This window comes from Cibotium barometz, chromosome 6 (assembly GCF_041138505.1).
Source record: "Cibotium barometz isolate CiBa-2024 chromosome 6, ASM4113850v1, whole genome shotgun sequence".
NCBI classification, from domain to species: Eukaryota; Viridiplantae; Streptophyta; class Polypodiopsida; order Cyatheales; family Cibotiaceae; genus Cibotium; species Cibotium barometz.
The window spans coordinates 41920821-41948274 of NC_141051.1; the positions used below are offsets into that span (position 1 = coordinate 41920821).

At 38.9% G+C, this 27454-nt stretch overlaps 1 protein-coding gene across 1 annotated transcript; it reads left to right on the forward strand.

Annotated features, from left to right (window-relative positions):
* Window positions 1-3694: 3694 nt before the first annotated feature.
* On the forward strand, window positions 3695-27275 carry LOC147637764 (uncharacterized). The gene is made up of 14 exons (XM_086799045.1): window positions 3695-3925; window positions 4059-4145; window positions 4359-4580; window positions 4691-4864; window positions 5193-5339; window positions 5493-5834; window positions 14223-14444; window positions 14555-14728; window positions 15057-15203; window positions 15357-15698; window positions 25758-25979; window positions 26090-26263; window positions 26592-26738; window positions 26892-27275. The coding sequence occupies exons 1-14, from the start codon at window positions 3695-3697 to the stop codon at window positions 27273-27275; spliced, it is 3015 nt and encodes a 1004-aa protein (XP_086655171.1).
* Window positions 27276-27454: the final 179 nt, after the last annotated feature.

Below are 27454 nucleotides of genomic sequence, written 5' to 3' on the forward strand. Positions count from 1 at the left end.
TCCTTGTGGGCTTGGAATTGTATTGTTTTCAAGGCTTGGCAGTGATTGGGGGATAGCCCGATGGTTAGTTTAGATGAGTGCTATGCATAAGGCTCTATTCTTATTTGGGACCATATTATTAACCAATAGAGTGTAGGTACACATTAATCATTAGTATACCACGAGACACTAATTTTTTGTAAACCAATATGGTTTACAATATTTTTGTGGGCTTGAGAATTTTCAAGAGCCAACACTAGTGCAAAAAGTGTTCTCCCATCACTAAGAAAAAATGTGAACAAATGTCCAATATATCATTAACCATTCTTCAATGTAGGCGAGCACATTTTCATTGTTCAATATAGATTTTGGTATACCGTTTGTGCACTTGGCAACATCCCCCACACAAAATCTAGAATGAGCACACCGACATTTATGCTAAGCCCCTTTTTTAAAAAAAACACCATTTAATGTGTATTTCACCGTGAGGGCTCAGGGATGGACAAGAGTACCCTCGAGGTTGGGCGGGGGGACATTTATATAGTGTAAAGGCCCTAAGAGAGAGGGAGGGTGTTCCTCTCCACACTTCATGATGGTATACATGTGGGCCTCTTAGGCATTGTGTGCACATACATGTGCTACCAGCTCCCCTTGGCTTGTGCACTATCATGGCCTTGATTTTTGGATACTTCTTGGGATTCCATTGCCTTGTAATTGGTGCTCTTGGTTCTCTTGGTTGGCAAGTTTGGTTACCTTCTAGGTGGACTCTCTAGGCTTGGTGGTTGTGGTGATTTATTCTCCCAATTCTTTTACCAAGAAATTTCCTACAAAATCTTAGTAGCATCTCCCCCCTTATTTAAAAAAATATTGCCCCCTCTATCGAGTGTAGCTCTTCATGATTAAATAAGAAAAATTACCCCCTCTATCGAGTGTAGCCCCTCATGATTAAATAAGGGTTTTATTTTTTGATGATCTTTTATGGCGAGCTTATAAGGTCATTGGACATGTTTCATTTGATTTTAGTATAAACATGACCATATTCAGGATGAGTTTTCAGCAAGTTATGGCCAATTTAGGTTTTGGGCCTAGGGGCCTCCACAAACTCGACAGGGCACCCATAATGGTGGTACTGACTTGTCAATCCCCCAGGCCCAAAACTTAAAATAGCCATAACTTGCGCAAAACTCATCGGAATATGGTCATGTTTATACTCAAATTGAGTGGAATGACAATAACTTGCTCAGAACTCATCAGAATATGGTCATGTTTATACGCAAATCAACTTGAATATGGTCAAGTTATGATAAGTGGATGCAAGTTATGTGTAGTATAATTTATCGGGTGTTTTGAAGAAAGAACTTTTGTCTAGGTCCTAGTAGGAAAACCTAATTTGAATAGTCTATATGGCCAAAGGCTGTTGGCTAGTAGCACCGAGCCCACATGTGCAAATGTTGCAAGACCAAATCTATATTGTTTTCAAGGCTTGGGCGATTGGGGGATAGCGTAATGGTTAGTGTAGATGATTGCTTTCTGTGAGGCTTAATTCCTATTTGGGGCCATATAATTAGACTAATAGTGTGTAGGTCATGCACATTAATCATTAGTATACCACAAGTCACTACTTTTCTATAAACCATGGTTTATAATGTCCTTGTGGTCTTGGAATTGTATTGTTTTCAAGGCTTGGCAGTGATTGGGGGATAGCCCGATGGTTAGTTTAGATGAGTGCTATGCATAAGGCTCTATTCTTATTTGGGACCATATTATTAACCAATAGAGTGTAGGTACACATTAATCATTAGTATACCACGAGACACTAATTTTTTGTAAACCAATATGGTTTACAATATTTTTGTGGGCTTGAGAATTTTCAAGAGCCAACACTAGTGCAAAAAGTGTTCTCCCATCACTAAGAAAAAATGTGAACAAATGTCCAATATATCATTAACCATTCTTCAATGTAGGCGAGCACATTTTCATTGTTCAATATAGATTTTGGTATACCGTTTGTGCACTTGGCAACATCCCCCACACAAAATCTAGAATGAGCACACCGACATTTATGCTAAGCCCCTTTTTTTAAAAAAACACCATTTAATGTGTATTTCACCGTGAGGGCTCAGGGATGGACAAGAGTACCCTCGAGGTTGGGCGGGGGGACATTTATATAGTGTAAAGGCCCTAAGAGAGAGGGAGGGTGTTCCTCTCCACACTTCATGATGGTATACATGTGGGCCTCTTAGGCATTGTGTGCACATACATGTGCTACCAGCTCCCCTTGGCTTGTGCACTATCATGGCCTTGATTTTTGGATACTTCTTGGGATTCCATTGCCTTGTAATTGGTGCTCTTGGTTCTCTTGGTTGGCAAGTTTGGTTACCTTCTAGGTGGACTCTCTAGGCTTGGTGGTTGTGGTGATTTATTCTCCCAATTCTTTTACCAAGAAATTTCCTACAAAATCTTAGTAGCATCTCCCCCCTTATTTAAAAAAATATTGCCCCCTCTATCGAGTGTAGCTCTTCATGATTAAATAAGAAAAATTACCCCCTCTATCGAGTGTAGCCCCTCATGATTAAATAAGGGTTTTATTTTTTGATGATCTTTTATGGCGAGCTTATAAGGTCATTGGACATGTTTCATTTGATTTTAGTATAAACATGACCATATTCAGGATGAGTTTTCAGCAAGTTATGGCCAATTTAGGTTTTGGGCCTAGGGGCCTCCACAAACTCGACAGGGCACCCATAATGGTGGTACTGACTTGTCAATCCCCCAGGCCCAAAACTTAAAATAGCCATAACTTGCGCAAAACTCATCGGAATATGGTCATGTTTATACTCAAATTGAGTGGAATGACAATAACTTGCTCAGAACTCATCAGAATATGGTCATGTTTATACGCAAATCAACTTGAATATGGTCAAGTTATGATAAGTGGATGCAAGTTATGTGTAGTATAATTTATCGGGTGTTTTGAAGAAAGAACTTTTGTCTAGGTCCTAGTAGGAAAACCTAATTTGAATAGTCTATATGGCCAAAGGCTGTTGGCTAGTAGCACCGAGCCCACATGTGCAAATGTTGCAAGACCAAATCTATATTCACTACTTTTCTATAAACCATGGTTTATAATGTCCTTGTGGTCTTGGAATTGTATTGTTTTCAAGGCTTGGCAGTGATTGGGGGATAGCCCGATGGTTAGTCTAGATGAGTGCTATGCATAAGGCTCTATTCTTATTTGGGACCATATTATTAACCAATAGTGTGTAGGTGCACATTAATCATTAGTATACCACGAGACACTAATTTTTTGTAAACCAATATGGTTTACAATATTTTTGTGGGCTTGAAAATTTTCAAGAGCCAACACTAGTGCAAAAATTTTCCCCCACCATGCCTTACACCCCACAAAATCTAGAATGAGCACACCGAAATTTATGCTAAGCCCCTTCAAAAAAAAAAACACCATTTAATGTGTATTTCACCGTAGGGCTCAGGGATGGACAAGGGAGACTCAGTACCCTCGAGGTCTTTTTTTTGCGGGGGGGCGGGGAAAACATTTCCATAGTGTAAAGGCCCTAAGATTTCTCCCAATGGATGCCGATAGTTAGTAGTACCGACTACGCGCAGTCCGAATCTTTACAAGGTTTCTGGACAATAGTATGACGGTGGTGATGAGAATAAGGCAAGGTTTATATTATAGACACTGCACAATAATATGACGGTGGTGATGATGACTTTGCGAGGGCGCAATGACAGACATCTATCGGCCAGCGACGTCCTCTTGAGCATTTTAGTATTGTCTAGTTTCTTCGTGCATGTTGTGCGAGGAAGAAGTCTTACAGCCGATCAAGTAAGAGACTCGCTAAGTGGGTACACCAGGGAGGATGTCGCCAAAGCGCATCTGCAACTCCGCGAGCTTATCAAACCATCGGTTCGGAGCATCCAGGTGGACGAAATTATCTCATTAATTAGGTCAATGCAGTAATTAATATAGATCAAATCATCAATTACTTTGATTCGGTGCGTTTATTGATCATATAAACGTCGATGCATGTTATGTTGTCTTGTGAACCCTACAGAGTCCCGATGGAGACATCATTGATTGCGTGTTGCGGGAGAAGCAGCCTGCGTTAGATCACCCGTTGTTAAGAAACCATACTATCCAGGTCAATTATTCTCTCTCTTTTTAGCTAGCTAAGCACCTTAGATTCAATCATGCGTACTGTTAAAAGCTCCTTAAGATTTAGTATATCGACGTATTATTAGGTTAACAGAGATTATTGCATACACTAACAGGAATTCCCGAGCTTTTCTCCCGATGCAATTAAACGCAATCCACATATTATTAGGTTAACAGAGATTGCTGCACATACTAACAGGAATTCCCGAGCTCTACTCCCGATGGAATTAAACGCAATCCTGAGATGGATAATTATCCGCCAGTTTTGATCGCGGGTGCGCAGCTTTGGCATCTCAATGGCATCTGTCCAATTGGAACCGTGGCAATACGAAGACCTTCTTTGCTGTATATTCTCAAGTCCCGTAGAGTCGTGCATTGTAAACAGAAGCGCTTCTCACGAGATTTTACAGGAAACATCGAGGTCAGTTAAATAATCAAATCTCGTGCTTGATTAATTTCAAGTCGATTAGGATAATGATTGAGTCCAGCTTAAGCCCATAATTTTTTTAAAGGAAGTACATGTATTTGCAGTTTGCCAAGGCCGTGTATTCCCACGGCCAACCCATATTTGGAGCCTCCGCATCACTCAGCATATGGAATCCTCACGTTGAGAATATAGCTTCTGAGATGAGCGCGGTCGACGTGTGGCTGACTGCTGGATCCGCCTTAGACAACACCCTCAACACGGTCGAAACTGGATGGTCGGTAAGCTCACTAGCCTCAAACCTTTGCATACATATTGAGACCTTCAGGGGGTCCCTAATTAACATCTAATGTGATTTCTTATCCCCTAAACATCTAACATCAAATCTAAAAATTACTGTACTAATAAGCTGTGGAACAGTCCTTATAAGACATTATTCTAACACTTCTCCATGTTAGGTGAACCCTGAACTCTATGGCGATAACTACACCCGCCTTTCCACCTACTAGACGGTGGGTTATAAATCTTTGATGGGATCAAGTGATTCAAAATCCTCATGTACAAGAATTGCTTCCTTCTCATGTTTCGTTTCACTTCGCATGCATGCAGAAGGACTTCTATGTAGACACAGGATGTTTTGATCTCACCTGCCCAGGCTTCGTCCATGTGGCATTTCAAATTGCCATAGGTGCAACCATATTCCCTACTTCTACCGATAAAGGCCATCTAGTTGATGTCTCTTTTCGTATTTGGCAGGTGAGGTTATTGATAAATCAATCAAATTGGATTCTCCTTGAGATAAATGTTGAGCCATAATGCATTTTTTTATGTACAGTACACATTTGGATATGTTGAGCTCATTGACTAATAACTCATTGTGATATATGCCTATGCTGACGTTGCTTGTAGGATCTTGTAACTCATAATTGGTGGCTAGCATATGGCACAATTGATGTGGGATATTGGCCATCAGAATTATTTACAAATCTAGCACAATATGCAGACACAGCTAGTATTGGAGGATCGGTGATCAACTCGAAAGTTGGAGGAGTACATACTACTACTGAGATGGGCAATGGAAACTTTCCTAGCGAGGGTGTGGATGTTGCAGCTACTTATGCCCACTCCCTGCAGGTGATGACTTCACCAAATATACTCACAGATGCAAGGGCAAGTGATGTCGTGCTCGTCACTTCTGACCCTGACTGCTACAATATACAAACTACCACTCATGCTGCTATGGGCACCACGGTAGTCCTCGGAGGGCCGGCACATGGCCCTGGTTGTCCATGATCCTCACTTCATGCCCTCTAGTTCTGCATAAACCCATATCGTGCACACCAGCTCATGCATAAACATCCCATGGTGGGAGTTGCATCATGGGAAGGACACTGATATTTTTGGATATTGACATTTTCTGATGTTTTCTGTCATGAGTTGAAAAGTGATCCATTGATTGAAAAACTTTTGGTTCTTGTTTTAGTTGTCAAATATTGCATGTTTTATAGTATATTTATGATCAGCATCCAAAGTATGCATGTATGTATACTTTGTGATTATCTAACATCCAAAGTATGCATCGAGTCTTTACATGTTTTATGTGAAGGCATTATAGCCTACTTATAATTAGGCTTGATTTTAAGTATACATACTTGTGATTATCTAATATCGTAAGTATGCATCGAGTCTTTACTTGTTTTATGTGAAGGCATTATAGTTTACTTATGATTAGGCTTGATTTTTGTTAGATGTTTTACCTATAATTTCTCAATGGTTTTTAGTAGACAAATTAAATTTCATATGCACATCACAAAATACACTATCTTTTTTTCCCAAAAATCATGATATGCACATCACAAAATACACTATCGTTTTTCTCCCAAAAATTATGATTTCTAACGAGCAAGGCAGTGCCCATCAAAAACCAAGCATTAATCTTATGGTGTCAACACCCGAGTATATGCATACTTATGATTGTAAGCATCCTACATATGTATAAGAGGGCCCTTATAATGTGTTTATGTGAAGGCATTAAGTGTCTTAGTTGATGTCAAAGAATACTGCTTCCAAGACATTTTTCATTTTTGTACTAGATGGAGATAATCAATCAAAATAAAATGGATTAAGAAAATATCAATTAAAGGTTCACTACACTATAGTACGATGCAACTATAGTGGTACTTTTATGGGTGATAACTAAGTTTTGAAAAAGGCAAGCACCAATGAAGCACCATTGTTAGCACAAATATGAATCCACCAAAAATTGAGCCTTATCAGAGGCAAAACAATACACCAAAGAACCATCATTTTTTGTGTAATCCTTATTTAAAAAATTCAAGCAAGCTTAATCCAATTGTATGTAGTGTTAGAAAAAAAATCCCTTTAGAGTATGAAGGCTTATCCCATGAGGGAGAGCTCACATACACGAACCCCCACTTGACGATTCAACCATCCAACACCTCAATCAATCTCTCAATCCCTTAAATCCACTATACTAATCAAGAGAACAAGCAATGCATGACAATCTCTTAATCCCATTCAAATATTGATTAAATCTTAGCTTTCCCTAATGCCAGCAAACCCATAACCGTGCATCTACTAATCCACAAGCTTAAGCAAGCATAGAATGTAACATTCACAAACCCGCAAGCTCATAGAGAGAGTCTATCCATGAATAACTCATTGCCAATGAAGTGGGCAAGAGCTTGCATCAATGGAGACTACACACACACACTACAAGCATGCAGCATACACAAGAGAAAGAAAGAAGCATTCAACTAATCTTAGATTAATCTACTTCAATGATGCTAAAAGAGATTAAGAGAAAGAAGTGGAGCTATACTCATTGGAGCTTGATGCTCATTAGAGTACAATAGAGAGAGAGTTAGAGAGTTGCCATAGCTTGAGAGCTCAAGAGCTTCACTCAATAGCTTATGAGAATGGCCAAAAATGTACTCTTTCTTTAGCTAACATCTCTTTTATAGAGATGTCACTAACCCTAACCCTAGGCCTCTTTCACACATGGGTGGACAACCCCATAAGTGAGCCTTGCTTAATACACTTAGAACTCTTTAGAACCCACATTGGCCTAAAACAATTTACATTGCACTTCGGCACAAAAATATAAAAAAATTATGTGCGTCTTTATGTTCCCATGGCTACAATCCCGCTCTCTCGCATTAATTGCTTCCGGCCTCCTTCCATAATCTGTGTTCCCGTGAGTGTTCCCGTGGAACAACCATTGCACATCAAGAATGAACATTCAAATTACCTAAATCCTACGTTTATGATATCTTGTATAGTTTCACAATAATCGAGAATAAGAAGATTTGTATCACTTGAACTAGCCATTACTCCATAATCAAAAGTTTTGCTTCTCTTATCTATATGCTCCACATGAAAGTGATGACCATGCGGCCATAATGCTTAAATTTAACGATACTATAGCAATTTTACTATCATTAATATGTTAAGAAAAGCTATTATTAATATGCCAAGAACAACAAAACATTTCTTCAAATGGGACATGTACTTGCTTACATGCCAATTGCATCCTTTGGCAAACTCCATCTCTCTCTCATTGAATCCTTTACCATTATCCCTTGATTGCCTAAGAGTATCTTCTAGCCACCTAAGTGATATATTATTGAGGAGAAGTGCGAGCTCTAGTGGGTATGGAAGATCCCTATGAAACTTCTTCTAGCATTTGTTCTTTCCACTTATCCTCCTTTGTACCTATTAATCCACTTTTTTCATTTTTTAGAAGGATTTAAGATACATAACTTGTTTACCATTTCTTGTAATAATTCATTCATCTTATGAGTGATCCCATTTTGTTATGGAACCTGTTCAACTACTTGCTTATAATTTTTTTTGTGACAAAGTCAAGGCATATGAGGATCTATTTGGCTAAGAAACCATGAGATATATACCATGATTCTTGGTGTTGTGAGGCTCCAATTTACTTGTTTATGGAAACTGCATCTAACCTTAGTTAGAGAAGAAATAAAGAAAAACTAAATAAGAAAAGGTTTCAATAAATTTGAAGCCTCTTCATACACAAGACCATGTGCAATCTCCACATAAAGATCAAAATAAAACATGCCGTCATCATCTAGCAACATCATATAGCATCATCGTGATATAAAACAACAACTTTAAACCATAAAAGTGAAATGATTCAAATCATACACAAGACATACTTCTCATTCTTAAATGCATCCATTATCACATGGTTTTTTATAGAAGACAAGTTCATTCTCTACAAGAGCTAAATTCGCTCGACCACCCTTGAGCTCCAGACAACCAAAAACTCCATGCAATGGAGAGCTAAGAAGTTGTAGATCTTAAATGTGTGTTAGTACACTTAGGACCAGTGAGTCCTGCAGTTCTCACCTAGGTCTCCCATCATAATGGTAACCTATCTCACTCTGCAAAGTGGGCTTCCATAGAAGCATGTGTTCTACCATAGTAGAGAGCTCATTAACCACCATAGTGGATTAACAATATGCAAGCTGACCGCATAGAGATTTTTAGATGCAATTACAATGCTTCATATAAGTTTATATCATACTAAGAAAACCCCATTAAAAAATATCAAAATAATCAAAGGACATGTACGTCTCTAGTCCAATAACGCAATGAATTTTGTCAAACCAAGCCAATTTCCTTCCATATGCATAGTGGCTAGTTCATTCTAGCTTTGAATTCTTCTTGTCCTTTTCCTTCCAAATATAAGAACTCTATTCCCTAACCTTCAAGCTCTTCTTGGTTTAGCTTACGTTATCTTTTAGGGTAATCTCCTCTCATGAGTAAAGACGGACTTTGATTTTCCTCATTATCATGGATTTGGAGTGGTGCACACTCTTGTTCATATGTATGGAATTTCATCCCACACATCATGTCACTAGGGCAACTCATCATGTTCGGATACTCTTTAGTCCCCCTCTTTTACTTAGGGCTTGCCTTGCTCTGGGTCTTTAAATCCACTTCCATAATATAACTTCACCAAGCATATAACTTTAAGGACTTGATATTACATTCTAAGCTTTCTTGATCCCACTTGACTAGGTTCACAAGGTTCACTTTAATTCCAATACTTAATTCTAGTTATTATGAAGTTTTTATAGCATTTACAATCCTTTAAATATCCCAAGAACGGATACTCATAATGTTTCCTAGAACTATAAATATGTCCTCTAAATTCCCTCTTTCATTTACATGCAAGTAAAGTTTGAATGATCCTTCACTAATCCTTATGAAGGCTTAAACCTTGTTCAATTTAAGCTCCTAGAATCATACTTATGTGCTTAATCACTCTTAAAAGAAATCTCCTCTCAACATGCAAGGCTTAAACCTTGTTCAATTTAAGCTCCTAGAATCATACTTCTTATGTGCTTAATCACTCTTAAAAGAAATCTCCTCTCAACATGCAAGATAAGTCAAAAGATATAGCTTCAATAATTATCTCAGTGTAGCATGATTGGACCCTTCCTAATCTCTAATTTTATAGCTTGATCTGTGTAAATTTTTAGTTAAATAAACATTTCATATGTTCCTTCAAAGTCCCATGGTAATCCCCAAAAGACAGGGTCAAAAAATCATTCTTCTAGCTATGATATTCATCATATGGTGTGTGCGTTTAAGTTTCTATACTTCACAAGAAACCCACATTTTTCCCTTTTTCTCCCAACATGGAAAATGCCCCTGTTAGCTTAAGGTTCCCATGTCCTTTATTATCACACATACTTTCGACACAACTCCCAAAACCACTACACATAAAAAACTGGAAAACATTCTACCTTCAACTCCTAAGAGAGAGGGAGGGTGTTCCTCTCCATACTTCATGATGGTAGACATGTGGGCCTCTTAGACATTCTGTACACATACATGTGCTACCAGCTCCCCTTGGCTTGTGCACTATCATGGCCTTGATTTTTGGATGCTTCTTGGGATTCCATTGCCTTGTAATTGGTGCTCTTGGTTCTCTTAGTTGGCAAGTTTGGTTACCTTCTAGGTGGACTCTCTAGGCTTGGTGGTTGTGGTGATTTATTCTCCCAATTCTTTTACCAAGAAATTTCCCACAAAATCTTAGTAGCATCTCCCCCCTTATTTAAAAAAATATTGCCCCCTCTATCGACTGTAGCTCTTCATGATTAAATAAGAAAAATTACCCCCTCTATCGAGTGTAGCCCCTCATGATTAAATAAGAGTTTTATTTTTTGATGATCTTTTATGGTGAGCTTATAAGGTCATTGGACATGTTTCATTTGATTTTAGTATAAACATGACCATATTCAGGATGAGTTTTCATCAAGTATGGCCAATTTAGGTTTTGGGCCTAGGGGCCTCCACAAACCTGACAAGGCACCCATTATGGTGGTACACTGACTTGTCAAGCCCCCAAGCCCAAAACTTAAAATAGCCATAACTTGCTCAAAACTCATCAGAATATGGTCATGTTTATACTCAAATTGAGTGGGATGGCAATAACTTGCTCAAAACTCATCAGAATATGGTCATGTTTATACGCAAATCAACTTGAATATGGTCAAGTTATGATAAGTATGAAAGTATGTTATAAAAATATTTGGATGCAAGTTATGTGTAGTATAATTTATCGGGTGTTTTAAAGAAAGAACTTTTGTCTAGGTCCTAGTAGGGAAACCTAATTTGAATAGTCTATATGGCCAAAGGCTATTGGCTAGTAGCATCGAGCCCGCATGTGTAAATGTCGCAAGACCAAATCTATATTGTTTTCAAGGCTTGGGCGATTGGGGGATAGCATAATGGTTAGTGTAGATGATTGCTTTATGTGAGGCTTAATTCCTATTTAGGGCCATATAAGTGTGTAGGTCGCGCACATTAATCATTAGTATACCACAAGTCACTACTTTTCTGTAATAATATCCTTGTGGGCTTGGAATTGTATTGTTTTCAAGGCTTGGCAGTGATTGGGGGATAGCCCGATGGTTAGTTTAGATGAGTGCTATGCATAAGGCTCTATTCTTATTTGGGACCATATTATTAACCAATAGAGTGTAGGTACACATTAATCATTAGTATACCACGAGACACTAATTTTTTGTAAACCAATATGGTTTACAATATTTTTGTGGGCTTGAGAATTTTCAAGAGCCAACACTAGTGCAAAAAGTGTTCTCCCATCACTAAGAAAAAATGTGAACAAATGTCCAATATATCATTAACCATTCTTCAATGTAGGCGAGCACATTTTCATTGTTCAATATAGATTTTGGTATACCGTTTGTGCACTTGGCAACATCCCCCACACAAAATCTAGAATGAGCACACCGACATTTATGCTAAGCCCCTTTTTTAAAAAAAACACCATTTAATGTGTATTTCACCGTGAGGGCTCAGGGATGGACAAGAGTACCCTCGAGGTTGGGCGGGGGGACATTTATATAGTGTAAAGGCCCTAAGAGAGAGGGAGGGTGTTCCTCTCCACACTTCATGATGGTATACATGTGGGCCTCTTAGGCATTGTGTGCACATACATGTGCTACCAGCTCCCCTTGGCTTGTGCACTATCATGGCCTTGATTTTTGGATACTTCTTGGGATTCCATTGCCTTGTAATTGGTGCTCTTGGTTCTCTTGGTTGGCAAGTTTGGTTACCTTCTAGGTGGACTCTCTAGGCTTGGTGGTTGTGGTGATTTATTCTCCCAATTCTTTTACCAAGAAATTTCCTACAAAATCTTAGTAGCATCTCCCCCCTTATTTAAAAAAATATTGCCCCCTCTATCGAGTGTAGCTCTTCATGATTAAATAAGAAAAATTACCCCCTCTATCGAGTGTAGCCCCTCATGATTAAATAAGGGTTTTATTTTTTGATGATCTTTTATGGCGAGCTTATAAGGTCATTGGACATGTTTCATTTGATTTTAGTATAAACATGACCATATTCAGGATGAGTTTTCAGCAAGTTATGGCCAATTTAGGTTTTGGGCCTAGGGGCCTCCACAAACTCGACAGGGCACCCATAATGGTGGTACTGACTTGTCAATCCCCCAGGCCCAAAACTTAAAATAGCCATAACTTGCGCAAAACTCATCGGAATATGGTCATGTTTATACTCAAATTGAGTGGAATGACAATAACTTGCTCAGAACTCATCAGAATATGGTCATGTTTATACGCAAATCAACTTGAATATGGTCAAGTTATGATAAGTGGATGCAAGTTATGTGTAGTATAATTTATCGGGTGTTTTGAAGAAAGAACTTTTGTCTAGGTCCTAGTAGGAAAACCTAATTTGAATAGTCTATATGGCCAAAGGCTGTTGGCTAGTAGCACCGAGCCCACATGTGCAAATGTTGCAAGACCAAATCTATATTCACTACTTTTCTATAAACCATGGTTTATAATGTCCTTGTGGTCTTGGAATTGTATTGTTTTCAAGGCTTGGCAGTGATTGGGGGATAGCCCGATGGTTAGTCTAGATGAGTGCTATGCATAAGGCTCTATTCTTATTTGGGACCATATTATTAACCAATAGTGTGTAGGTGCACATTAATCATTAGTATACCACGAGACACTAATTTTTTGTAAACCAATATGGTTTACAATATTTTTGTGGGCTTGAAAATTTTCAAGAGCCAACACTAGTGCAAAAATTTTCCCCCACCATGCCTTACACCCCACAAAATCTAGAATGAGCACACCGAAATTTATGCTAAGCCCCTTCAAAAAAAAAAACACCATTTAATGTGTATTTCACCGTAGGGCTCAGGGATGGACAAGGGAGACTCAGTACCCTCGAGGTCTTTTTTTTGCGGGGGGGCGGGGAAAACATTTCCATAGTGTAAAGGCCCTAAGATTTCTCCCAATGGATGCCGATAGTTAGTAGTACCGACTACGCGCAGTCCGAATCTTTACAAGGTTTCTGGACAATAGTATGACGGTGGTGATGAGAATAAGGCAAGGTTTATATTATAGACACTGCACAATAATATGACGGTGGTGATGATGACTTTGCGAGGGCGCAATGACAGACATCTATCGGCCAGCGACGTCCTCTTGAGCATTTTAGTATTGTCTAGTTTCTTCGTGCATGTTGTGCGAGGAAGAAGTCTTACAGCCGATCAAGTAAGAGACTCGCTAAGTGGGTACACCAGGGAGGATGTCGCCAAAGCGCATCTGCAACTCCGCGAGCTTATCAAACCATCGGTTCGGAGCATCCAGGTGGACGAAATTATCTCATTAATTAGGTCAATGCAGTAATTAATATAGATCAAATCATCAATTACTTTGATTCGGTGCGTTTATTGATCATATAAACGTCGATGCATGTTATGTTGTCTTGTGAACCCTACAGAGTCCCGATGGAGACATCATTGATTGCGTGTTGCGGGAGAAGCAGCCTGCGTTAGATCACCCGTTGTTAAGAAACCATACTATCCAGGTCAATTATTCTCTCTCTTTTTAGCTAGCTAAGCACCTTAGATTCAATCATGCGTACTGTTAAAAGCTCCTTAAGATTTAGTATATCGACGTATTATTAGGTTAACAGAGATTATTGCATACACTAACAGGAATTCCCGAGCTTTTCTCCCGATGCAATTAAACGCAATCCACATATTATTAGGTTAACAGAGATTGCTGCACATACTAACAGGAATTCCCGAGCTCTACTCCCGATGGAATTAAACGCAATCCTGAGATGGATAATTATCCGCCAGTTTTGATCGCGGGTGCGCAGCTTTGGCATCTCAATGGCATCTGTCCAATTGGAACCGTGGCAATACGAAGACCTTCTTTGCTGTATATTCTCAAGTCCCGTAGAGTCGTGCATTGTAAACAGAAGCGCTTCTCACGAGATTTTACAGGAAACATCGAGGTCAGTTAAATAATCAAATCTCGTGCTTGATTAATTTCAAGTCGATTAGGATAATGATTGAGTCCAGCTTAAGCCCATAATTTTTTTAAAGGAAGTACATGTATTTGCAGTTTGCCAAGGCCGTGTATTCCCACGGCCAACCCATATTTGGAGCCTCCGCATCACTCAGCATATGGAATCCTCACGTTGAGAATATAGCTTCTGAGATGAGCGCGGTCGACGTGTGGCTGACTGCTGGATCCGCCTTAGACAACACCCTCAACACGGTCGAAACTGGATGGTCGGTAAGCTCACTAGCCTCAAACCTTTGCATACATATTGAGACCTTCAGGGGGTCCCTAATTAACATCTAATGTGATTTCTTATCCCCTAAACATCTAACATCAAATCTAAAAATTACTGTACTAATAAGCTGTGGAACAGTCCTTATAAGACATTATTCTAATACTTCTCCATGTTAGGTGAACCCTGAACTCTATGGCGATAACTACACCCGCCTTTCCACCTACTAGACGGTGGGTTATAAATCTTTGATGGGATCAAGTGATTCAAAATCCTCATGTACAAGAATTGCTTCCTTCTCATGTTTCGTTTCACTTCGCATGCATGCAGAAGGACTTCTATGTAAACACAGGATGTTTTGATCTCACCTGCCCAGGCTTCGTCCATGTGGCATTTCAAATTGCCATAGGTGCAACCATATTCCCTACTTCTACCGATAAAGGCCATCTAGTTGATGTCTCTTTTCGTATTTGGCAGGTGAGGTTATTGATAAATCAATCAAATTGGATTCTCCTTGAGATAAATGTTGAGCCATAATGCATTTTTTTATGTACAGTACACATTTGGATATGTTGAGCTCATTGACTAATAACTCATTGTGATATATGCCTATGCTGACGTTGCTTGTAGGATCTTGTAACTCATAATTGGTGGCTAGCATATGGCACAATTGATGTGGGATATTGGCCATCAGAATTATTTACAAATCTAGCACAATATGCAGACACAGCTAGTATTGGAGGATCGGTGATCAACTCGAAAGTTGGAGGAGTACATACTACTACTGAGATGGGCAATGGAAACTTTCCTAGCGAGGGTGTGGATGTTGCAGCTACTTATGCCCACTCCCTGCAGGTGATGACTTCACCAAATATACTCACAGATGCAAGGGCAAGTGATGTCGTGCTCGTCACTTCTGACCCTGACTGCTACAATATACAAACTACCACTCATGCTGCTATGGGCACCACGGTAGTCCTCGGAGGGCCGGCACATGGCCCTGGTTGTCCATGATCCTCACTTCATGCCCTCTAGTTCTGCATAAACCCATATCGTGCACACCAGCTCATGCATAAACATCCCATGGTGGGAGTTGCATCATGGGAAGGACACTGATATTTTTGGATATTGACATTTTCTGATGTTTTCTGTCATGAGTTGAAAAGTGATCCATTGATTGAAAAACTTTTGGTTCTTGTTTTAGTTGTCAAATATTGCATGTTTTATAGTATATTTATGATCAGCATCCAAAGTATGCATGTATGTATACTTTGTGATTATCTAACATCCAAAGTATGCATCGAGTCTTTACATGTTTTATGTGAAGGCATTATAGCCTACTTATAATTAGGCTTGATTTTAAGTATACATACTTGTGATTATCTAATATCGTAAGTATGCATCGAGTCTTTACTTGTTTTATGTGAAGGCATTATAGTTTACTTATGATTAGGCTTGATTTTTGTTAGATGTTTTACCTATAATTTCTCAATGGTTTTTAGTAGACAAATTAAATTTCATATGCACATCACAAAATACACTATCTTTTTTTCCCAAAAATCATGATATGCACATCACAAAATACACTATCGTTTTTCTCCCAAAAATTATGATTTCTAACGAGCAAGGCAGTGCCCATCAAAAACCAAGCATTAATCTTATGGTGTCAACACCCGAGTATATGCATACTTATGATTGTAAGCATCCTACATATGTATAAGAGGGCCCTTATAATGTGTTTATGTGAAGGCATTAAGTGTCTTAGTTGATGTCAAAGAATACTGCTTCCAAGACATTTTTCATTTTTGTACTAGATGGAGATAATCAATCAAAATAAAATGGATTAAGAAAATATCAATTAAAGGTTCACTACACTATAGTACGATGCAACTATAGTGGTACTTTTATGGGTGATAACTAAGTTTTGAAAAAGGCAAGCACCAATGAAGCACCATTGTTAGCACAAATATGAATCCACCAAAAATTGAGCCTTATCAGAGGCAAAACAATACACCAAAGAACCATCATTTTTTGTGTAATCCTTATTTAAAAAATTCAAGCAAGCTTAATCCAATTGTATGTAGTGTTAGAAAAAAAATCCCTTTAGAGTATGAAGGCTTATCCCATGAGGGAGAGCTCACATACACGAACCCCCACTTGATGATTCAACCATCCAACACCTCAATCAATCTCTCAATCCCTTAAATCCACTATACTAATCAAGAGAACAAGCAATGCATGACAATCTCTTAATCCCATTCAAATATTGATTAAATCTTAGCTTTCCCTAATGCCAGCAAACCCATAACCGTGCATCTACTAATCCACAAGCTTAAGCAAGCATAGAATGTAACATTCACAAACCCGCAAGCTCATAGAGAGAGTCTATCCATGAATAACTCATTGCCAATGAAGTGGGCAAGAGCTTGCATCAATGGAGACTACACACACACACTACAAGCATGCAGCATACACAAGAGAAAGAAAGAAGCATTCAACTAATCTTAGATTAATCTACTTCAATGATGCTAAAAGAGATTAAGAGAAAGAAGTGGAGCTATACTCATTGGAGCTTGATGCTCATTAGAGTACAATAGAGAGAGAGTTAGAGAGTTGCCATAGCTTGAGAGCTCAAGAGCTTCACTCAATAGCTTATGAGAATGGCCAAAAATGTACTCTTTCTTTAGCTAACATCTCTTTTATAGAGATGTCACTAACCCTAACCCTAGGCCTCTTTCACACATGGGTGGACAACCCCATAAGTGAGCCTTGCTTAATACACTTAGAACTCTTTAGAACCCACATTGGCCTAAAACAATTTACATTGCACTTCGGCACAAAAATATAAAAAAATTATGTGCGTCTTTATGTTCCCATGGCTACAATCCCGCTCTCTCGCATTAATTGCTTCCGGCCTCCTTCCATAATCTGTGTTCCCGTGAGTGTTCCCGTGGAACAACCATTGCACATCAAGAATGAACATTCAAATTACCTAAATCCTACGTTTATGATATCTTGTATAGTTTCACAATAATCGAGAATAAGAAGATTTGTATCACTTGAACTAGCCATTACTCCATAATCAAAAGTTTTGCTTCTCTTATCTATATGCTCCACATGAAAGTGATGACCATGCGGCCATAATGCTTAAATTTAACGATACTATAGCAATTTTACTATCATTAATATGTTAAGAAAAGCTATTATTAATATGCCAAGAACAACAAAACATTTCTTCAAATGGGACATGTACTTGCTTACATGCCAATTGCATCCTTTGGCAAACTCCATCTCTCTCTCATTGAATCCTTTACCATTATCCCTTGATTGCCTAAGAGTATCTTCTAGCCACCTAAGTGATATATTATTGAGGAGAAGTGCGAGCTCTAGTGGGTATGGAAGATCCCTATGAAACTTCTTCTAGCATTTGTTCTTTCCACTTATCCTCCTTTGTACCTATTAATCCACTTTTTTCATTTTTTAGAAGGATTTAAGATACATAACTTGTTTACCATTTCTTGTAATAATTCATTCATCTTATGAGTGATCCCATTTTGTTATGGAACCTGTTCAACTACTTGCTTATAATCTTTTTTGTGACAAAGTCAAGGCATATGAGGATCTATTTGGCTAAGAAACCATGAGATATATACCATGATTCTTGGTGTTGTGAGGCTCCAATTTACTTGTTTATGGAAACTGCATCTAACCTTAGTTAGAGAAAAAATAAAGAAAAACTAAATAAGAAAAGGTTTCAATAAATTTGAAGCCTCTTCATACACAAGACCATGTGCAATCTCCACATAAAGATCAAAATAAAACATGCCGTCATCATCTAGCAACATCATATAGCATCATCGTGATATAAAACAACAACTTTAAACCATAAAAGTGAAATGATTCAAATCATACACAAGACATACTTCTCATTCTTAAATGCATCCATTATCACATGGTTTTTTATAGAAGACAAGTTCATTCTCTACAAGAGCTAAATTCGCTCGACCACCCTTGAGCTCCAGACAACCAAAAACTCCATGCAATGGAGAGCTAAGAAGTTGTAGATCTTAAGTGTGTGTTAGTACACTTAGGACCAGTGAGTCCTGCAGTTCTCACCTAGGTCTCCCATCATAATGGTAACCTATCTCACTCTGCAAAGTGGGCTTCCATAGAAGCATGTGTTCTACCATAGTAGAATTAACCACCATAGTGGATTAACAATATGCAAGCTGACCGCATAGAGATTTTTAGATGCAATTACAATGCTTCATATAAGTTTATATCATACTAAGAAAACCCCATTAAAAAATATCAAAATAATCAAAGGACATGTACGTCTCTAGTCCAATAACGCAATGAATTTTGTCAAACCAAGCCAATTTCCTTCCATATGCATAGTGGCTAGTTCATTCTAGCTTTGAATTCTTCTTGTCCTTTTCCTTCCAAATATAAGAACTCTATTCCCTAACCTTCAAGCTCTTCTTGGTTTAGCTTACGTTATCTTTTAGGGTAATCTCCTCTCATGAGTAAAGATGGACTTTGATTTTCCTCATTATCATGGATTTGGAGTGGTGCACACTCTTGTTCATATGTATGGAATTTCATCCCACACATCATGTCACTAGGGCAACTCATCATGTTCGGATACTCTTTAGTCCCCCTCTTTTACTTAGGGCTTGCCTTGCTCTGGGTCTTTAAATCCACTTCCATAATATAACTTCACCAAGCATATAACTTTAAGGACTTGATATTACATTCTAAGCTTTCTTGATCCCACTTGACTAGGTTCACAAGGTTCACTTTAATTCCAATACTTAATTCTAGTTATTATGAAGTTTTTATAGCATTTACAAGTCCCTTGAATTCATAAATGCATCCCCTTATCAATCCTTTAAATATCCCAAGAACGGATACTCATAATGTTTCCTAGAACTATAAATATGTCCTCTAAATTCCCTCTTTCATTTACATGCAAGTAAAGTTTGAATGATCCTTCACTAATCCTTATGAAGGCTTAAACCTTGTTCAATTTAAGCTCCTAGAATCATACTTATGTGCTTAATCACTCTTAAAAGAAATCTCCTCTCAACATGCAAGGCTTAAACCTTGTTCAATTTAAGCTCCTAGAATCATACTTCTTATGTGCTTAATCACTCTTAAAAGAAATCTCCTCTCAACATGCAAGATAAGTCAAAAGATATAGCTTCAATAATTATCTCAGTGTAGCATGATTGGACCCTTCCTAATCTCTAATTTTATAGCTTGATCTGTGTAAATTTTTAGTTAAATAAACATTTCATATGTTCCTTCAAAGTCCCATGGTAATCCCCAAAAGACAGGGTCAAAAAATCATTCTTCTAGCTATGATATTCATCATATGGTGTGTGCGTTTAAGTTTCTATACTTCACAAGAGACCCACATTTTTCCCTTTTTCTCCCAACATGGAAAATGCCCCTGTTAGCTTAAGGTTCCCATGTCCTTTATTATCACACATACTTTCGACACAACTCCCAAAACCACTACACATAAAAAACTGGAAAACATTCTACCTTCAACTCCTAAGAGAGAGGGAGGGTGTTCCTCTCCATACTTCATGATGGTAGACATGTGGGCCTCTTAGACATTCTGTACACATACATGTGCTACCAGCTCCCCTTGGCTTGTGCACTATCATGGCCCTTATTTTTGGATGCTTCTTGGGATTCCATTGCCTTGTAATTGGTGCTCTTGGTTCTCTTAGTTGGCAAGTTTGGTTACCTTCTAGGTGGACTCTCTAGGCTTGGTGGTTGTGGTGATTTATTCTCCCAATTCTTTTACCAAGAAATTTCCCACAAAATCTTAGTAGCATCTCCCCCCTTATTTAAAAAAATATTGCCCCCTCTATCGACTGTAGCTCTTCATGATTAAATAAGAAAAATTACCCCCTCTATCGAGTGTAGCCCCTCATGATTAAATAAGAGTTTTATTTTTTGATGATCTTTTATGGTGAGCTTATAAGGTCATTGGACATGTTTCATTTGATTTTAGTATAAACATGACCATATTCAGGATGAGTTTTCATCAAGTATGGCCAATTTAGGTTTTGGGCCTAGGGGCCTCCACAAACCTGACAAGGCACCCATTATGGTGGTACACTGACTTGTCAAGCCCCCAAGCCCAAAACTTAAAATAGCCATAACTTGCTCAAAACTCATCAGAATATGGTCATGTTTATACTCAAATTGAGTGGGATGGCAATAACTTGCTCAAAACTCATCAGAATATGGTCATGTTTATACGCAAATCAACTTGAATATGGTCAAGTTATGATAAGTATGAAAGTATGTTATAAAAATATTTGGATGCAAGTTATGTGTAGTATAATTTATCGGGTGTTTTAAAGAAAGAACTTTTGTCTAGGTCCTAGTAGGGAAACCTAATTTGAATAGTCTATATGGCCAAAGGCTATTGGCTAGTAGCATCGAGCCCGCATGTGTAAATGTCGCAAGACCAAATCTATATTGTTTTCAAGGCTTGGGCGATTGGGGGATAGCATAATGGTTAGTGTAGATGATTGCTTTATGTGAGGCTTAATTCCTATTTGGGGCCATATAAGTGTGTAGGTCGCGCACATTAATCATTAGTATACCACAAGTCACTACTTTTCTGTAATAATATCCTTGTGGGCTTGGAATTGTATTGTTTTCAAGGCTTGGCAGTGATTGGGGGATAGCCCAATGGTTAGTTTAGATGAGTGCTATGCATAAGGCTCTATTCTTATTTGGGACCATATTATTAACCAATAGAGTGTAGGTACACATTAATCATTAGTATACCACGAGACACTAATTTTTTGTAAACCAATATGGTTTACAATATTTTTGTGGGCTTGAGAATTTTCAAGAGCCAACACTAGTGCAAAAAGTGTTCTCCCATCACTAAGAAAAAATGTGAACAAATGTCCAATATATCATTAACCATTCTTCAATGTAGGCGAGCACATTTTCATTGTTCAATATAGATTTTGGTATACCGTTTGTGCACTTGGCAACATCCCCCACACAAAATCTAGAATGAGCACACCGACATTTATGCTAAGCCCCTTTTTTAAAAAAAACACCATTTAATGTGTATTTCACCGTGAGGGCTCAGGGATGGACAAGAGTACCCTCGAGGTTGGGCGGGGGGACATTTATATAGTGTAAAGGCCCTAAGAGAGAGGGAGGGTGTTCCTCTCCACACTTCATGATGGTATACATGTGGGCCTCTTAGGCATTGTGTGCACATACATGTGCTACCAGCTCCCCTTGGCTTGTGCACTATCATGGCCTTGATTTTTGGATACTTCTTGGGATTCCATTGCCTTGTAATTGGTGCTCTTGGTTCTCTTGGTTGGCAAGTTTGGTTACCTTCTAGGTGGACTCTCTAGGCTTGGTGGTTGTGGTGATTTATTCTCCCAATTCTTTTACCAAGAAATTTCCTACAAAATCTTAGTAGCATCTCCCCCCTTATTTAAAAAAATATTGCCCCCTCTATCGAGTGTAGCTCTTCATGATTAAATAAGAAAAATTACCCCCTCTATCGAGTGTAGCCCCTCATGATTAAATAAGGGTTTTATTTTTTGATGATCTTTTATGGCGAGCTTATAAGGTCATTGGACATGTTTCATTTGATTTTAGTATAAACATGACCATATTCAGGATGAGTTTTCAGCAAGTTATGGCCAATTTAGGTTTTGGGCCTAGGGGCCTCCACAAACTCGACAGGGCACCCATAATGGTGGTACTGACTTGTCAATCCCCCAGGCCCAAAACTTAAAATAGCCATAACTTGCGCAAAACTCATCGGAATATGGTCATGTTTATACTCAAATTGAGTGGAATGACAATAACTTGCTCAGAACTCATCAGAATATGGTCATGTTTATACGCAAATCAACTTGAATATGGTCAAGTTATGATAAGTATGTTATAAAAATATTTGGATGCAAGTTATGTGTAGTATAATTTATCGGGTGTTTTGAAGAAAGAACTTTTGTCTAGGTCCTAGTAGGAAAACCTAATTTGAATAGTCTATATGGCCAAAGGCTGTTGGCTAGTAGCACCGAGCCCACATGTGCAAATGTTGCAAGACCAAATCTATATTGTTTTCAAGGCTTGGGCGATTGGGGGATAGCGTAATGGTTAGTGTAGATGATTGCTTTCTGTGAGGCTTAATTCCTATTTGGGGCCATATAATTAGACTAATAGTGTGTAGGTCATGCACATTAATCATTAGTATACCACAAGTCACTACTTTTCTATAAACCATGGTTTATAATGTCCTTGTGGTCTTGGAATTGTATTGTTTTCAAGGCTTGGCAGTGATTGGGGGATAGCCCGATGGTTAGTTTAGATGAGTGCTATGCATAAGGCTCTATTCTTATTTGGGACCATATTATTAACCAATAGAGTGTAGGTACACATTAATCATTAGTATACCACGAGACACTAATTTTTTGTAAACCAATATGGTTTACAATATTTTTGTGGGCTTGAGAATTTTCAAGAGCCAACACTAGTGCAAAAAGTGTTCTCCCATCACTAAGAAAAAATGTGAACAAATGTCCAATATATCATTAACCATTCTTCAATGTAGGCGAGCACATTTTCATTGTTCAATATAGATTTTGGTATACCGTTTGTGCACTTGGCAACATCCCCCACACAAAATCTAGAATGAGCACACCGACATTTATGCTAAGCCCCTTTTTTAAAAAAAACACCATTTAATGTGTATTTCACCGTGAGGGCTCAGGGATGGACAAGAGTACCCTCGAGGTTGGGCGGGGGGACATTTATATAGTGTAAAGGCCCTAAGAGAGAGGGAGGGTGTTCCTCTCCACACTTCATGATGGTATACATGTGGGCCTCTTAGGCATTGTGTGCACATACATGTGCTACCAGCTCCCCTTGGCTTGTGCACTATCATGGCCTTGATTTTTGGATACTTCTTGGGATTCCATTGCCTTGTAATTGGTGCTCTTGGTTCTCTTGGTTGGCAAGTTTGGTTACCTTCTAGGTGGACTCTCTAGGCTTGGTGGTTGTGGTGATTTATTCTCCCAATTCTTTTACCAAGAAATTTCCTACAAAATCTTAGTAGCATCTCCCCCCTTATTTAAAAAAATATTGCCCCCTCTATCGAGTGTAGCTCTTCATGATTAAATAAGAAAAATTACCCCCTCTATCGAGTGTAGCCCCTCATGATTAAATAAGGGTTTTATTTTTTGATGATCTTTTATGGCGAGCTTATAAGGTCATTGGACATGTTTCATTTGATTTTAGTATAAACATGACCATATTCAGGATGAGTTTTCAGCAAGTTATGGCCAATTTAGGTTTTGGGCCTAGGGGCCTCCACAAACTCGACAGGGCACCCATAATGGTGGTACTGACTTGTCAATCCCCCAGGCCCAAAACTTAAAATAGCCATAACTTGCGCAAAACTCATCGGAATATGGTCATGTTTATACTCAAATTGAGTGGAATGACAATAACTTGCTCAGAACTCATCAGAATATGGTCATGTTTATACGCAAATCAACTTGAATATGGTCAAGTTATGATAAGTGGATGCAAGTTATGTGTAGTATAATTTATCGGGTGTTTTGAAGAAAGAACTTTTGTCTAGGTCCTAGTAGGAAAACCTAATTTGAATAGTCTATATGGCCAAAGGCTGTTGGCTAGTAGCACCGAGCCCACATGTGCAAATGTTGCAAGACCAAATCTATATTCACTACTTTTCTATAAACCATGGTTTATAATGTCCTTGTGGTCTTGGAATTGTATTGTTTTCAAGGCTTGGCAGTGATTGGGGGATAGCCCGATGGTTAGTCTAGATGAGTGCTATGCATAAGGCTCTATTCTTATTTGGGACCATATTATTAACCAATAGTGTGTAGGTGCACATTAATCATTAGTATACCACGAGACACTAATTTTTTGTAAACCAATATGGTTTACAATATTTTTGTGGGCTTGAAAATTTTCAAGAGCCAACACTAGTGCAAAAATTTTCCCCCACCATGCCTTACACCCCACAAAATCTAGAATGAGCACACCGAAATTTATGCTAAGCCCCTTCAAAAAAAAAACACCATTTAATGTGTATTTCACCGTAGGGCTCAGGGATGGACAAGGGAGACTCAGTACCCTCGAGGTCTTTTTTTTGCGGGGGGGCGGGGAAAACATTTCCATAGTGTAAAGGCCCTAAGATTTCTCCCAATGGATGCCGATAGTTAGTAGTACCGACTACGCGCAGTCCGAATCTTTACAAGGTTTCTGGACAATAGTATGACGGTGGTGATGAGAATAAGGCAAGGTTTATATTATAGACACTGCACAATAATATGACGGTGGTGATGATGACTTTGCGAGGGCGCAATGACAGACATCTATCGGCCAGCGACGTCCTCTTGAGCATTTTAGTATTGTCTAGTTTCTTCGTGCATGTTGTGCGAGGAAGAAGTCTTACAGCCGATCAAGTAAGAGACTCGCTAAGTGGGTACACCAGGGAGGATGTCGCCAAAGCGCATCTGCAACTCCGCGAGCTTATCAAACCATCGGTTCGGAGCATCCAGGTGGACGAAATTATCTCATTAATTAGGTCAATGCAGTAATTAATATAGATCAAATCATCAATTACTTTGATTCGGTGCGTTTATTGATCATATAAACGTCGATGCATGTTATGTTGTCTTGTGAACCCTACAGAGTCCCGATGGAGACATCATTGATTGCGTGTTGCGGGAGAAGCAGCCTGCGTTAGATCACCCGTTGTTAAGAAACCATACTATCCAGGTCAATTATTCTCTCTCTTTTTAGCTAGCTAAGCACCTTAGATTCAATCATGCGTACTGTTAAAAGCTCCTTAAGATTTAGTATATCGACGTATTATTAGGTTAACAGAGATTATTGCATACACTAACAGGAATTCCCGAGCTTTTCTCCCGATGCAATTAAACGCAATCCACATATTATTAGGTTAACAGAGATTGCTGCACATACTAACAGGAATTCCCGAGCTCTACTCCCGATGGAATTAAACGCAATCCTGAGATGGATAATTATCCGCCAGTTTTGATCGCGGGTGCGCAGCTTTGGCATCTCAATGGCATCTGTCCAATTGGAACCGTGGCAATACGAAGACCTTCTTTGCTGTATATTCTCAAGTCCCGTAGAGTCGTGCATTGTAAACAGAAGCGCTTCTCACGAGATTTTACAGGAAACATCGAGGTCAGTTAAATAATCAAATCTCGTGCTTGATTAATTTCAAGTCGATTAGGATAATGATTGAGTCCAGCTTAAGCCCATAATTTTTTTAAAGGAAGTACATGTATTTGCAGTTTGCCAAGGCCGTGTATTCCCACGGCCAACCCATATTTGGAGCCTCCGCATCACTCAGCATATGGAATCCTCACGTTGAGAATATAGCTTCTGAGATGAGCGCGGTCGGCGTGTGGCTGACTGCTGGATCCGCCTTAGACAACACCCTCAACACGGTCGAAACTGGATGGTCGGTAAGCTCACTAGCCTCAAACCTTTGCATACATATTGAGACCTTCAGGGGGTCCCTAATTAACATCTAATGTGATTTCTTATCCCCTAAACATCTAACATCAAATCTAAAAATTACTGTACTAATAAGCTGTGGAACAGTCCTTATAAGACATTATTCTAACACTTCTCCATGTTAGGTGAACCCTGAACTCTATGGCGATAACTACACCCGCCTTTCCACCTACTAGACGGTGGGTTATAAATCTTTGATGGGATCAAGTGATTCAAAATCCTCATGTACAAGAATTGCTTCCTTCTCATGTTTCGTTTCACTTCGCATGCATGCAGAAGGACTTCTATGTAAACACAGGATGTTTTGATCTCACCTGCCCAGGCTTCGTCCATGTGGCATTTCAAATTGCCATAGGTGCAACCATATTCCCTACTTCTACCGATAAAGGCCATCTAGTTGATGTCTCTTTTCGTATTTGGCAGGTGAGGTTATTGATAAATCAATCAAATTGGATTCTCCTTGAGATAAATGTTGAGCCATAATGCATTTTTTTATGTACAGTACACATTTGGATATGTTGAGCTCATTGACTAATAACTCATTGTGATATATGCCTATGCTGACGTTGCTTGTAGGATCTTGTAACTCATAATTGGTGGCTAGCATATGGCACAATTGATGTGGGATATTGGCCATCAGAATTATTTACAAATCTAGCACAATATGCAGACACAGCTAGTATTGGAGGATCGGTGATCAACTCGAAAGTTGGAGGAGTACATACTACTACTGAGATGGGCAATGGAAACTTTCCTAGCGAGGGTGTGGATGTTGCAGCTACTTATGCCCACTCCCTGCAGGTGATGACTTCACCAAATATACTCACAGATGCAAGGGCAAGTGATGTCGTGCTCGTCACTTCTGACCCTGACTGTTACAATATACAAACTACCAATCATGCTGCTATGGGCACCACGGTAGTCCTCGGAGGGCCGGCACATGGCCCTGGTTGTCCATGATCCTCACTTCATGCCCTCTAGTTCTGCATAAACCCATATCGTGCACACCAGCTCATGCATAAACATCCCATGGTGGGAGTTGCATCATGGGAAGGACACTGATATTTTTGGATATTGACATTTTCTGATGTTTTCTGTCATGAGTTGAAAAGTGATCCATTGATTGAAAAACTTTTGGT

Bases quoted from the DNA above. Each gene is read 5' to 3' on its own strand.
- LOC147637764 (XM_086799045.1), top strand. From the start codon at position 3,695: ATGACGGTGGTGATGATGACTTTGCGAGGGCGCAATGACAGACATCTA. The intron at 14,729-15,056 runs GTAAGCTCACTA...GCATGCATGCAG, and splicing joins CGGTCGAAACTGGATGGTCG to AAGGACTTCTATGTAAACAC. The intron at 25,980-26,089 runs GTCAGTTAAATA...ATGTATTTGCAG, and splicing joins ATTTTACAGGAAACATCGAG to TTTGCCAAGGCCGTGTATTC.